The following is a 14,648-nucleotide window of genomic DNA, read 5'->3' as shown; positions in this document are numbered from 1 at the left end:
AGCGCACGCCGCCACGCTCGACCTTGAGCGCGCTCCCCAGCGCTGCTGCGCGCGGGTGGCCAGCGCTCGCACGCCTCATCGCTGTTCCGTGAGGACAAAACGCTCCCTCGCAGCCACTTTTTTAACTAACGCACAGAAAACGACTCAAGATGGGACAGAACTGGCTTAGGCCGAGTTACGCTGCCCGCCCTAGGGTAACGGCAACCGGTATTCGGCACCGCCGCCGCCGCCAAGAGGCCGCGGTAACGGCCGGGGCCGCGGGCACGTGCGGGCGGGCCCCGAGGAGGCGGGGCGAGGGGCGGGGCCGCGCGCCCTCCGCCCGGGGCTGCGCTGCTGCCGGCCGACATGGCGGGGGCACGGCGGCCGCTGCTGTCGGGGCTGGGTGGCGGTAAGGGACCGGCGCGGGAGAGGGAGGCGGCTCGGCTGGGCCGGAGCCGGGCGGAGCAGCCGTCCGAGTCCCGGCGGGACGGGGCAGCCGCCGTTCCCCGGGCGGGCGCTCCCCCGGGCCCGTGAGGGGCTGAGGTGGCGCTTCCCGCGCTGGCGGCTCGCTCCGCCGGGGTCTGCCGGCGCCCAGAGCCCCCGCAGGCCCGGGCTGGCCGGGAGGCGGGGGCGGCCGAGGGGCCCCCGCGTCTCCCTGAGAGCCCGCTCTGATGGGGATTTTTGGTGGCAGCACCGCGTTTGTACGTGGCGGGGAAAGAAGCCCTTCAGTGTAGCTGTAGGTCCCTTTGGAAGAGGTCCAAAGGCAGAACTTCTCTGACTTAACGGTTTTTAATTAATATTTTTGAGACTGGGCTCTCGTAGGTGATTAATTCATTAGTGCGGTAAGTGGTTGTAAGGGAAGTGACCGTGTATGTAATTTATTTCAGGAAACTCTATTCTTCATTCGTTTTAATGCATTTTAGAAATTGTTTAAAACCTTAGACATTTAAAAATAAGTGTGCTATTCTCAGCAGATAATGTTAGGGATGCAGAAAGAGAAGGTGTTTAAACGATGACTTTTTCTGATACCTGCTTAATTACACTTCCAGTTAAATGAAAGGTAGGGCAGCGTGGTGGCTTTAGGATTTTGGAAAGAGGACAGAGGATGGCAGCGAGAGCTGTCGGGGCCCTGAGCACACCTTGTCTGCCCGGAGCAGGCCCCCGCCATGCCCGCGAGCCCTGTGCCAGCTCAGCCTGAGCCCGCGGTCCCTGCCTCAGCTCTGCCGTGGGTACGGCCTTGACACCAGTCCAGCCTCTGGCCCTCTCTCCGGGATGGACCTTGGACCTGTGCTGTAGCCTTGTCTCCAGCCCTGTCTCTGGCCCCATCTGCTGCTGCTCCTGACTGGAATCTGGGCGGACCCTGGGCCTGATTCGTCTGCTCCACTTGTGTGGGGCACTGTCAGCCGGCCCTGCTTTGCCCACCTTCTTCAGGTCTGTTGGGACCGTACCCTGGTCCCTGAGAGCACCGTCTGTGCTGTGGTCACCCTGGGCTCCTGGCTCATGCACTTGTACAGGATTCCTGCTTTGGCTGTTCCAGATAAGAATTTGTATTAGAAACTGATTTTTTTGTTTTTTTAAGTCTTTTTCTGTCAAAATAATAGTCCATGTGAAACTGAAAGCTGAGTGTTAGCAGATAAGAGAGAAGCGCTTTTTTTTTAATTGACATATATTTTGCCTTTACAAAAATATGTTAGTTAATTATTTTTTTCCCCCAGGAAAGTCTTCAGAGAAAAAGAAAAAACACACCGCCTTGCTTTGACCATAGCGTGTGTGGTCAGTGAACAAGCTTATTGAGAAACTCTTTCAGATGTGCACTTTGATAAGTGTTTGATAATTCTCTTACTATTTTGTAGTTGCCTTTAGGCAGCAGAAATGGAAAAGCTCTGTCTCCACACAAGCAAAAATGCCTCCTTGTTATTTTGTACCTGAAGAATACAAAGTAAGTCATACATGTTATAATGAATTTAAGTAAGACTGCATTACTAGATCTGAGTGATAGGCTCATCTGCTATAGTCAGTGCATTAAATATGATTATAAAATTTGCTTTTTGGGGCAAGAACCAATTATGTTACAACAAGGGTATAGCCTATAGATATACCTGTGTGACAATTCTATAACTTATGGCTAAGTTGTTGATTTGAAAAACTTTAAGGAGGAGATAAGTGTAGAACAGTCTTATTTCAAAAGCTAAGTTTCAGACGTTTGTAGAACCCTCTGTGTGCCAGAATTTGTTAAAAATTTAGTTCTGTGAACAACTGCTGTAGACAGCTATGTCATTTATGTGACCTACTACAGGTCCATTAGTCTGGAGCTTTACAAAGCATAAACAGATACTGACTTTTTTATTCCACTCAGTCCTATCCATATGAACGCATGCAGAAGATTCGTGAACAAAATATTTCTCCTTCCCTGCGAACGTACTACAAGAAGCCATTGTTGCTGCATCAAGGACATATGCAGTGGTTGTTTGATTATGAAGGACGAAGATACCTTGATCTCTTTGCTGGAATTGTCACTGTCAGTGTTGGTCACTGCCACCCGTAAGTTTGTTAATGTTTGATTTATACTATAAATTACAGGAAGAGATACATATGTTGGTTTTGTTCTTTGTTAATTTGTGGCACTGTGAGCCTAAAACCAGAATGTAGTTCACTAAATGGTCATGTATATCTCATTTTAAGGTCAATTTCCACTACATTTTGAATAATTTATTAGTTTTGTCTATTTGTTCATCCCTCTGGCAAATGGAGCAGTGTCTGCATTTTCAGAATTAGTAACAGGTAGGTGTGTGCATGTATGTGTGCACGTGTGTGTTGAATTGAGTCCCTTTGTTTCTTCTTGTGCTACATGCAGGAAGGTGACTATGGCTGCCCAGAAACAGCTTGCTCGCCTGTGGCATACCACTAATATCTACATGCACCCGTCAATCCAAGAGTATGCTGAAAAGCTAACTTCTCTTCTTCCAAATCCACTTAAGGTACTTTGCTTCTGACAGGAGCAGGGGCTGGTGAAGGGGGTGTCTGTTTATAAGAAATATTTAATATAAAAATATTTATTAAATAAATGAGAGACATGATATCTGTGGAAAGAAAACATCTGTGGGGACTACAGACTGTCAGATAAAGAGAGCATGATGACCTTCAAGGCCTTTTCTTTAGACCCAGATGTAGACAAGCATAATATCCCAAGCTCCTGTTCTGTTTGTTCTCTCCTTCCAGTTGTCACTGTGAAGGGGCATTGCCAGCTTAAAAAATTACTGAAGGAACTAAGAAGATGTTAACTATCGTTATATGTAGTCAGCCTTAATTTGCTTGATCTCATGAAAATTAACAGTTAAAAGTGTTTGGCAGTACTTTGTGTAGTGAGGTTTACTGATGTTTAAATAAATAAACCACGTAAATGTCACGTTTCATATGCCCAGAAACGGTAAGAAAAATATTGTGTTTGCTTTCAGGTAAAATAAATTAGTCATAAAATGAAATTAGGTTAGCAGAAGAGTGTGAAGCTATGACAATCTTAAAAATGGAGAGTTAAAAAAAAATTAAAAAATGTAATACATCTGCATAGTTTAAGCAGTCGAGAATCTCGGTCACTTCTGAAAACTAACAGCTGTGACACAAGAATTTGAGCTGTTTTCAAATCCCAGAACTCGTATGCAGGATATCCCCTTAATTCTCATTTTCTCCCAATAAGCAAGCTCTGCTTGCCTCTTCAGTTCCATGGTTGTGTCTGTTTATGTCACTCGTAGTAGCCAACATTCAGGGACACCGTACAGCCCTTTTTACCTGTGTGGAGGTTATTTCTGTTCAGTCAGTCATGCTCACTTTCACCCAGACGCTTTCATTTTTCTTTGAGTCACTGTTCCATCTTAGGAAGACCTGAAAACTCCAACTCTTGAAGATTTTCTGTACGCTCCCTGAGTAGATCAGCTTGATCTTAGTTCTCATCTGTAGTGTATGGGCAACATTAAGTTTATTATGGTGGAGTCACCTTGTGGTAGTGATAGGTTATGGCTCATAATCTTACTAAGTGACATGGTCTGATGCTGAACAAGAAGGTGGTGGTTGCGTGCTGTACTGATCCTAAGCATTCTCCCGTAGGTGGTTTATCTAACCAACAGTGGGTCAGAAGCCAATGATTTGGCTATGTTCATGGCAAGGCTATATACTCGTAACTTTGACATCATCTCTTTCAGGTAATGGTGATAGATCTTTATAAAACTCATTTGTGTGTGTGATCAGTCTCTATATGCCTAAACCAAGAAATAATAGAGAACTCTTCAAGCCCAGATCTGCTGAGAACGCTATAAACTTATTTTATTTGACAAAGAGGACTAAAACAGGAGTTGAAGATTTGATAGAGTCTAGGACTAGTTTGCATACAAAACACAACCTGCCATTTTTGCTTTCATTACTTAGAAAAGGGTGTAGTGTCTGGTTCAGGGTGTGCTTTGGTGGATCTTCATTCAGGGCCAGGGCAGGCTTCAGCAATTACTACTTTATTCCTTCGTTCCACCCCTGCAAGTGCCCCTTTGTGAGGGTGCAAAGGTACCTCTGGAATAGCAGTGCAGCGAACCACAACAGGGAGCTGCTCTGGCTGAAACCTAACCTGGTGGAAGGATTTTTTGTTTTGTTTGTTTTGCTGCCTTATTTTTCTGCCAGGTCCCTGAACCATAGTTCACTGCACAGGTACACAAACAACTCTTCTGGCTTAACAACAGTGGTGGTGCAGGGGTGAGTGCTATGTAAGCACCAGTGCAAATAGTTCTTCTCTTTACTGTGCATCCCAGGCGGCCTCAAATATTAGAATAAAAGGCCTTGTTATGAAGAGCTGTATTTTTCTGTTATTCTGTTCAGCAGAACATTGGGTACCCACCTAGCTTGTATATTCTTATTAATGAACTTTTGATTTGTGTATAAAACTGGCAGCAAACCACCATGTAGTTTAATGATTGGCACCATCTGTTGGAGAGAGCAGCAGTTCCCAAGATTCAAAGAACAGAGACGTTTGCTCTGTAGGGCTCAGGTGCTACAGGAGAACTCGTGAAGCACTGTCTGAATTGCTGTTGATTCCAGTCATTGTTCTCGTCTCCTTGCAAACATTACCTCACAATTTTAACATTTGAAATTTCAGGAAGCCAATGCAGATGGGCAGTCATGGATCTTCCAAAACCAGAGCAAAAAATGGCAGTAGGAATCTTCTCGTTTTGAATTTAACAATGCATGTTTTCCCCAATAATTTGTAGCTCAGAAGCATGCCTTCTCAGAACTAATATTGCCACAGTCTCTTCTTGGAAATGAGTGACATTCATGTGCTTTGTTTGTTTGCACAGAGGAGCATACCATGGAGGCAGCCCTTACACGCTGGGATTGACATCTATTGGTCTTTATAAGCATGGTGTTGCCAACGGCTTTGGCTGTTCAACAGTGAGTTTTTTGTTTGTTTGGTTGGTTTTTTTTTAATAATCTGAGTAACTAACAGTTTATTTGCATGTTTCAACAATTATTACGTTTTCTATCCTCAAAAAGTGCTTTATGGTCACTAACTGAACTGCAGTGTAGCTGTTCCTGCTGTGTAAACACAAGAAGAGCCAGAGCCCCCTTTCCTTCTCCGTGTAGTTACTTATGCTAACTTGGAGTCAGGACAGCCATAACACGAGTGGTCGTGATTTACAGTACTTCAGTCGTGCGTGGTGCTTGCATGGGAGTCTATGTAAGGTGCAAAATAATGATAATAATAATAATAACAACCCCTTTTCTCAAGTTTGTTTTGGCAAATCTGTGCAAAGCTGCTTTCAGCTGGTCTGAAGTAGATCCTCCCTTGGAATGAAAAAAAACAGTGTCCCTCATCTCAGCAAGACAGGAGACATAGCTGTTCAGGAGATCCATTGAAGATAAATGGCAATACCTTATCTCCCTGCCCTTGAGCAGGTGGGAATGACTTTGTGTGCTAGAAACTGTCATTGGCTCTGATGTGTACTGGTGATAGCCAGTGCTGTGGCTGAGCTATAGGAAGGCTCCTTTATAGCAGCCTCCTAACCTGGCTCAGTATATGAGTTGCCTGACGTCACGTGGTGTTTCATCAGCCATCAGGATGAGAAAGTTGGAGTTCCCAATTTCCAGCCTGTAATTACTCTACCAGATCTGCCTGCCTTCCTGTATTTTGCAGATTTTTATCATACTTTGGATTATTGAAGTACTAGCAGCAACTCTAAAAATGTTGCTACTAGTCTTAGATAACCAAAACTGCTGACTAACTTAAAGAACAAAACAAAGGAAATCATTAGTTGAGTGACTATTGCTGGAATAGTCTAAACTTGTTGTTTCCAAAACTTCTGTCTCTGTTCTGCCATTCCTTGAGGGGTAAGTTTGGTATTATTCCACAGGTGTTCTTCAGACAAGTTGCTTGAACTAGGTATGCCTTTTGACTCTTAATAGACTTTTTTTAGTTTTTTTTTCATTAGTCATCCCTAGGTATGATCAAAACATCTCTTAGAAAGGTGTTGTTGAATCTGTAGCTGTTTCTCTTATGCTTGACAGACAATGTTACCAGATGTTTTTCGTGGTCCATGGGGAGGCAGCCATTGTAGAGATTCTCCAGTGCAAACTGTTCGAAAATGCAGCTGTTCAGAAGGTTGGTCAATGACAAAACGTATTTGGCTTTTAGATTAGAAATACTAGAGGGCTGCGGAAATAGGTTATATTTACCTTCTCAAGAATGGTACACCTCTGGTTAGGATTTGCAAGCGCAACCAAAAAAAACATTGCAGAGAACCTCAGGCATCTGCTTCCCACTGAGAAAAATTTTGGGCAGGTGACACCTCATATTCTCAGATTTCTTCTTAAAATCCCAGCCTTTGTTTCCAGCATTTGTCATGATCAGTTCTGGAAGCAGTGGAACTCAGTTTAGGACATCTGGAAGAAAAGAAATGTTGACTGGTGTTCCCTGCTGTTTCTGAAGTTTTGACAGCTCTCCAGCTTTTGTTTTGGAATAAGATGAATAGTAAGAACAGCCTGAAGCCAGTGATAGGCAAGAAGTCTTACATGAGGCAAAACTTTACATATGCAGCACAATGTGAAAGCTCCTCTACTGCTCTCCTATTAACAGCAATTACAGTAATTTTTTGCCACTGTTTCAACAGGCACTTTTTAGTATTTTAATTCACATGCAGACATAATAGAATGTTTTCTTTTTAGCTTTGCCCTCCCTAGTGAATGGGAGCATTAGCTATACTAATTGCTCTGTTCTTTATTTCAGTATAGACTGATATGCAGCTGTATTCTCCAGAATCCTCCTATCTGCACTAACCTAAGATTCCTCATGTCTTATGCTGACGTTTATTAACCCCTGAGAAAGTGTCTGCTTATTCCTCTGCTGATGTAGGTGATTCACAAACACTCTCTAGCCTACAGCTTACTGACCTGTATAATGTGCAACATCTTATTGTCTGCGAGCTTTGCCTTGCTGTTTTGGAACTGTCATTCCTTAGACTATAAATGGTTTAAGAGAAAATAAGGGACTCTCCTTTAATGTTTAGCCTTTTATTGTGTATTTGAGAGGTGATATTTACCATGCAGTCAGATAATACTTGTTGCTTAGATGTGTAATTTCATGTTTTGAAGCTAGTTTAAGTAAATTCCCTTTAAACTGTTTCCCCTGTAAACAGGTGTATGTCATGCAAATGACCAGTACATTGAACAGTTCAAAGATACTCTGAATACCTCGGTGCCAAAGACAATAGCTGGATTTATCGCTGAACCAATTCAAGTAGGTAGTTTGCCATTTCTCAATTGTAATAGCAAAAATAGTGTGAAACACTCAAATCTTATATTCTTTAGTTACATCCTAAACCTGGACTTCTGCCCATTGTTGTTATTTTTTAATGCCTTAAGCACCTTAGATATTTGAAAGAATGGATGCACTGTCTTAAAATTGCAGCTTTTGTCACTGATTTCAATAGAGCTAGAATTTTGCTTATGAAGTTAAATTAAACAGAGAATCATGATTAAACATACACACTTCTTCCACATTTAAATAGCAAGTATGGAGCATGCTATTGTTTAGTTTCTAATACCTTCTTCCAAATTTCACATTGCTTTTCTCTTTACTATTTCTGTAAGCTTTAACTCAATCCCCCTTCCACCTCTTCCCAGCCACGTTGTCAACTATATTTTTAGCAGCTGTCCAGCAAGCAGTGGCTGCAGGATTCGCTCTCTTGGTGCTTCACGCAGATTTCAGAACTGATGTGTGTTTGGTTCTTAAATAGGAAGCATGGAAAATGTATCCTGGGAACAGTAAAGGGAAGAAAAAAAAGTTAGAATTGTGACCACAGAGAAAACTGGAGCTGTTCTCTGTTCTTGCTGTCTTCTAAGCCTTAGAAGAAGGCTTAGTCTTAAGAAGCCGTTGCAGTCCAGGTGTAGAGTGGAATTTTGGATTCAAATGAAAACTGTCAAGGTGAACAGAAATTGAGGAAATGGTGTTTTAAACAAATTAACCAAAGAAGGTACATGAATTCTCTGGTTAACTTTGTCATCAAACACAGTTTCTGGGTTTCTCGGTGTGTAGATTTTCAAGCTACTTGTTTTGGCAGGTTATGTTTAATCAATTCTGTCTTACAGTGATCCAGTTTACAGTGTGGCCTCATAAACATTTATACCAGCAAAACCGACGGAACAGCAAACTGCCCTGTGGAATGGGAATGAGTGACCTGAAAGCAGGAACTTTCTGAAGGAGTTTCACTGCTGGAGCCAGAAACTTGAGACAATAGTCTTGCTGTTACCTGAGGGCTGGTGGTATTTTTTCTTATTGCAGGGTAGTCACACAGTAGAACTCCTGTTTCCTTGTCTGTTCCTGAAGACATTGTCTGTTTTGTCTTGGCAGGGTGTTAATGGAGCTGTTCAGTACCCAAGAAGTTTCTTAAAGGAAGCTTATCAGCTAGTACGGGAAAGAGGGGGCGTTTGTATTTCAGATGAAGTGAGTTTTTTTGACATAAGAGCTCTAGATTTTGGGGTACCTCTGAAAGTCATCTTAAAAGAAACCAAGTGAAGGCAAACTGGAAGCCTGGAAATAATCTAAATGAAATGCTGTATGTTTCATAACATTAAGTTTAACGTCTTTCCAAACATAGGAGCCTCCCAGTTTTTACTGTCTGTATTCTGCTATGTGGTATTCTGATTTTAGACCCGGGTAATGTTAGTAGCAGACTTCAGTTCTTACCTTTAGGGAGCAGTAAATTTACACAAATATGCAGCGAATAAATGCCAGCTGTGATGTGAGGTTGCTGTTATGAGTGTTGTTGGCATACATAAACTCTAGAAGGGAGTTGATTGCTGTACCTGTGCAAATACAATTTATAAATAGAATTTGCTTAGCTAAAGCTATTTTGAAATAGTAGCAAATGCTTCAAAATGACAGTGATTCATACCTCAAGCATTGCAGTAGTAGAAATCGGCAATCATGGGGTTGCAGTTTTGAAAGGTGATAAGCAACTGCATTTCCTGTCCATTTTGAAATGGAAGCTGCAGCTTATTTGTGCATCTCACCATGCCTAAGATGTGGTGACATGTTATCTCTTTCATGTGCGAAAGAAAAATCCAATTACAATAAATAGTATTTTGTTCAAAGCCATCTGAATAAGGATCCTAATACAAGTCGTCTCCAGATGTAGTTGCAGTTTAATGCAAATCAGTAAGAACAGAAAGACACGAAAAAGAAACCATATTGTAAAATGTGAGAAAGTGATGGGGATTTCTCTGGATTTTTCTTTTGAAAGGTACAGACAGGATTTGGGCGGACAGGCAGCCATTTCTGGGGATTTCAAACACATGATGTAGTCCCTGACATTGTTACTTTGGCAAAAGGAATTGGTAATGGCTTTCCAATGGCAGCTGTTGTTACAACAAAAGGTATGAGTGTTCTGTTCTGCTAAGGATTAAAATAGAACATTTACAAAATATGCTATACAATAATTACTTACTGGAGAGATGTGTGTTCGAACAGCTGAGCTTTATTAATAATGTTCATCTCAATCTTTTGACAAATGAATTGGATTCCTCTTACTCGCTTGTTTTACCAAGTGCTGTGCTATACCAGTGCAAAGCTTTATATAAATGGGGTTAGCTGTATAACTGAAGCAGGGATGACCTTGTGAGTCATTGGTAGAGCTGGTAATAGATCCTGGAAATCCTCACTGAATTCACCGTTTTACTAACCAATGTACTGCGAGTATATAAGGCAGCATGTTAGCCAGCTACTTGATTGACACAAATGACTGGCTGAGTCTAGTGAAGAAAATTTGTAGATGTCAGTTTAAGGTGACAACTGACAGCATATGTTAGAAGTGTGACTTCTTTGAAAAAGTTTGTTTTTAGCATCTGCTAGACACTGTAATTTTGGGAAATAGTCATATTTTGCACAGACTACTTGCAGGAAAAAAATAAAATCTTCCTATTGTGTTGTCTCCAGTAGAATCAGGGTTGAAGCACAGCAAATCCAACTTAACAGTTAAGTTAAAACAGATAAGTACTGTTACCAAATATAAGGCAACTGTAAGAGTAATCAATGTTGTTCTTTTTCTTTTAGAGATTGCAAGTTCCTTGGCTCAAAACCTTCATTTTAATACATTTGGAGGAAGCCCTTTGGCCTGCGTAGTTGGAGCTGCAGTTCTTGATGTAGGGAGAATGTTATATAAATTTATATATTCCACACTCTTTCTTGTAGCAAAAGATGAAAAATGTTTACGTTTATTCTTACTGTAAAGTTATATGTGGGCAATTTTTTAAATAACTATATAAAATGCATAAACATATGCATGTATTATGCATACATGGCCAATGTGCCCTATGTATAGGAAAAAATAAATTCCTGGTTAGTTCCATTGCAAAATTTTCATCCCTCTAGCAAGAATAGGAGTCCTCTAATTATGTTTTCAAAATCATCATTGTCTCCCTTATGTTCTTTACTCATTAATAAAAATGTAGGACAGCGCTTTCTCAAAAGCCTTAGCTAACTCTTTCACAGGACTACACAAATGCTCAGCTAAACCAAATTTATGCTCTGGCATGCATGCTTAACAAAATTGTTTTAACTCCACAGCTTATACCTTATGCCTAAAAAGCCTTAACAATTAGATGGTTAAAAATATTTAAGGTCAGAATTCCTTTTGAAAAAAAAAATCCCTCATGAAAAAGACAATAGAAAAATTTACAACATATTTCACTTATTATCCAGCAGAAAATCAGTCAGTAGGCAGTAGGTTGCTATTTAATTTGTCTTGATCATGTACAGACCATTTTTCCTTTAATCTCACTTCATTACAGCAGACACTGTTTCTACTCCTGTTACTTTCCTGAGTGTTTTGGGGTTTTTTTTAAGCTATTTTATAATGATCATATAAATAAAAATATTTTGAAAAAACATTTTACAAATAAGAAAGTCTGAACCCATGTTTTGGGTTTTTTGGCTCTGAAGTAACATGGAGCCTGGATCTGAAATAAGTCCAAGGAGGTTGTCAGAGTCAGGAAGAACAAAATGGAGTTGAATGAAAAGAAGAAAGGAAAAAAAAAAGAAAAAAAAAAAAGAAAAAAAAAGAAAAAAAGAAAAAGAGAAGTACCCACTTTAACTTCTGTAATTGTATTTTCTATTTTTTCATGTAAATTTTCTTAATGCAAATGTTAAATTCAAATGCAAAAGTTAAAACAGTTTGTGCGTGTCAGTGCTGATAGCTGGCTGCATGTCAGAACTTTGATTAAGGAGAACAGAGTAAGGAACAAAAAAAAGTTGTGATTAAAAAGCATGGTGTTTGATGAATTGTAATTAAAACATTCACGTTGTTTCCTAAAAGGCTGCCTAGTACACATAGGTATGCCTTGTCAAATCATATTCTTCTCATGATACTGGAGAAAGAATTAAAATATTTCTGGTAAGATTTTGAAAATAATTCTGCTGGCCAGGTATTTTTCAGTTATGACTATATGTGAGCATGAATTACTGAATTATGTTTATGGAATAATAAGTAAAATGTGAAAAAATGCCACAGCAACATCAAAATATTATGTTCAATTGTACTCTGATGCCATGAGAGGATTGCAAGAGAAGGAAAATATAAGGACCGTAGTAGTGAAGGAACATAGTCTGCACGGAAGTGAGATAAACATAATGTGTTATCAAGCTAAATGGGGATTAACTGACTGTATTGGAAGCTTTTCCTGCAAAACTGTCATTGTACATCATTTTAACCAGGCTATTGAAGAAGATGGTCTACAAAAAAATAGTGAGGATGTGGGAACATATATGCTACTGGAGTTGGCTAAACTACGGGATAAATATGAGATTGTTGGAGATGTCCGTGGCAAGGGACTTATGATTGGAGTAGAAATGGTGACAGATAAGGTTAGTGATTTACTTCATTCCTTTCAGTTTACAGTGCCATTGAAAGTTTTGTCACATTTTATTTCAGTTGAAATGATAGGAAGATTTTCTATTAAAAAATGGCTAATGAAGTGAGAAAGCATTGCTCTGGCTAAAAATGAGCCAGAACATTCCAACATTTCAGATATTCCACAAGCTTTGAGTGAACAGTGACTTGTGTACCTTAATTGCATAAACTCATCTTAGAAAGCAGATAATTTATGCATCTAATGTTTTCAGCCAGAGATGGGGGTGGGATTTATTGGGGAGACTGGAATATACATCTTTTTCATAGAACTGCTTTAGAATATCTAAGTGAAGTTTAACGTTCACTTTCCTTAGCACAGTCGCCAGCCTCTTCCAGCTGAAGAAATCAGTCAGATCTGGGAGGACTGTAAAGACATGGGGGTTCTGATCGGCAGAGGAGGACTCTACAGTCAGGTACTGAGCCTCTTATAACGCATAAAGCTTATTTTCTATCCCTGTGAACTACATCCTGTTTCCCTCAAGCTAAATTAACTTTAGTTTAGTAAATAAACTAGAAAACCCATACTCTTAGGAACTAGCTCTGTTTAATTTTGCATAATTTACAAATTGGGCAGGAGCTGTTTGTTTCTTTTCAAGTATGCTGAACTAGCTCTAAGCTTGCAGTTTTCCTTTAGAGGGACAACCTTCCCTAGAAAAGCAATGTACTATAATGCATGTAAATTAGAAGAAATCAGCAATATTCAGGTCTGCTAAGTCTTCGCTGCTGTTCAGGTTATGACCTGACCTGTTGGCTTAGAGCAAGTTTGGTTTTGCTAGTTCTTTCATTCTGGAGAGCTGGTAGCATTCCACCTGGATAGTAATAAAAAAAAAAAAAAAGTCGTTAATAGCAAGTTCAGCAACGCAGCACAGAAGCGAGGATTGCATGTGAATGGGCATCAGCCCACACCAACTGGAGATGCAGCGTGCTGTACCCCGGGCACTGTGTCACCGGCTTCTCGCAGCGTGCGAGTTAATAGCGGAGAATTGCCGCGGGGCTAGTCAGTGAAGCCCTCTGACGTAGCTGAAGCAGCTTCTCTATGAGATAGATGAAGGATGGCTAAAATGAATAGGACACTGCGTCTGTCACCTCATTGGTTCTTCCACAAGTCACAGACTACTGGGCTGCAGCTCAGAGTGCAGCAGAATCTGATTCCGTCTCGCAAGAGTGCTGTTTATCTGTGCGTTCATCTGTTTTATCAGTTGGGTGCTGTGGGTGGGAATGACCATTATTCCACTCTTGCTGCATCCACTCTGATGCATCATACGATGACAGAAAACTTTAAACTGAAAGTTTAAGATTCTTACAGAAGTTAAATACTCTTGGAAACATTACAGTATAGATCAAACATTTGGATTTAAGAACCTAGGTTCTTGACAAGTTAAACTCTGCATATATCCCTCCCCCATCAACATGCATTCAAGCTATAGTACCCTAACTGAAAGTTAGCATTTAGTGATTTTTTGATAATGCATTCTCTTAGAAGCCTTCAAAAAAGCCTATAACATAACAGCAAATCAGCTGACACAATGCAAGAGGCTGCCACTTTCAATAGATATTACTTTTCCCTGTAGCAAAGCTGCCAGAAAGGAAAATACACCTACATGTCTGTTCTTTCTTAGTACAAACCCATCTAAGCTTTTATACTTTCTCTGTCCGGAATAACAGAGCTGCAAACATGATCGACTCTAGTCAGGTCTCTTTTGGAGGCAGTTGCTTTGTCACAAGAGTGGAGTGGGGAGTTGGATGCAGTCAAGTCCGAAATTGCCCCACTTCAGAGTGTGCTTATCAGAAGCCTCAGTCCCTGCTCTGCTGTTCTCCTGTAATATTATTTTTCACACTTTTGGTTAGACTTTTTGGGGCAGAAGGTGAGTGCTGACGTAGACGGGCTGCTAGAAACTGTATTCTTTCCATACAATTTCAAGGATTTCTTTTTTTTTTTTTTTCTCTCTCAGACATTTAGAATTAAACCTCCTATGTGCATTACTAAAAAGGATGCAGACTTTGCCGTGGAAGTATTTCATTCTGCCTTACAGAGACACATGGAAAGAGCAGCTGCAAAATAGACTTGATTTGTTTCCTTACCTGAGACACACAGAAGCCCTGACACTTGCCACCCAGACTCTGCACTAATCTATGCTGGGTAAGAAAATCAGTCTGAAGATCAAATACTTGTTCAGTATCATAAAAGCAGTCTGACAGATCCAGTTTAATAAAGAATACACTCTAATCTGT

The 14,648-nt window shown here is 40.7% G+C and overlaps 1 protein-coding gene across 1 annotated transcript; it reads left to right on the top strand.

Moving 5' to 3' along the window:
- Positions 1 to 1,882: 1,882 nt before the first annotated feature.
- On the top strand, positions 1,883 to 14,479 carry AGXT2 (alanine--glyoxylate aminotransferase 2; the record flags this gene model as incomplete). The annotated part of the gene is made up of 13 exons (XM_082336084.1): positions 1,883 to 1,918; positions 2,336 to 2,520; positions 2,834 to 2,957; positions 4,081 to 4,175; positions 5,313 to 5,406; positions 6,520 to 6,613; positions 7,647 to 7,747; positions 8,861 to 8,953; positions 9,753 to 9,885; positions 10,562 to 10,650; positions 12,221 to 12,370; positions 12,731 to 12,829; positions 14,369 to 14,479. 13 exons carry the CDS (start codon positions 1,883 to 1,885, stop codon positions 14,477 to 14,479), a joined length of 1,404 nt encoding a protein of 467 aa, XP_082192210.1.
- Between the last annotated feature and the right edge of the window lie 169 nt (positions 14,480 to 14,648).

This window comes from Platalea leucorodia, assembly GCF_965183815.1.
Source record: "Platalea leucorodia genome assembly, chromosome: Z".
In the NCBI taxonomy this organism is placed as follows: domain Eukaryota; kingdom Metazoa; phylum Chordata; class Aves; order Pelecaniformes; family Threskiornithidae; genus Platalea; species Platalea leucorodia.
The sequence above is the reverse complement of the archived record's forward strand: the minus strand, read 5'-3'. Positions and strand labels throughout refer to the sequence as shown.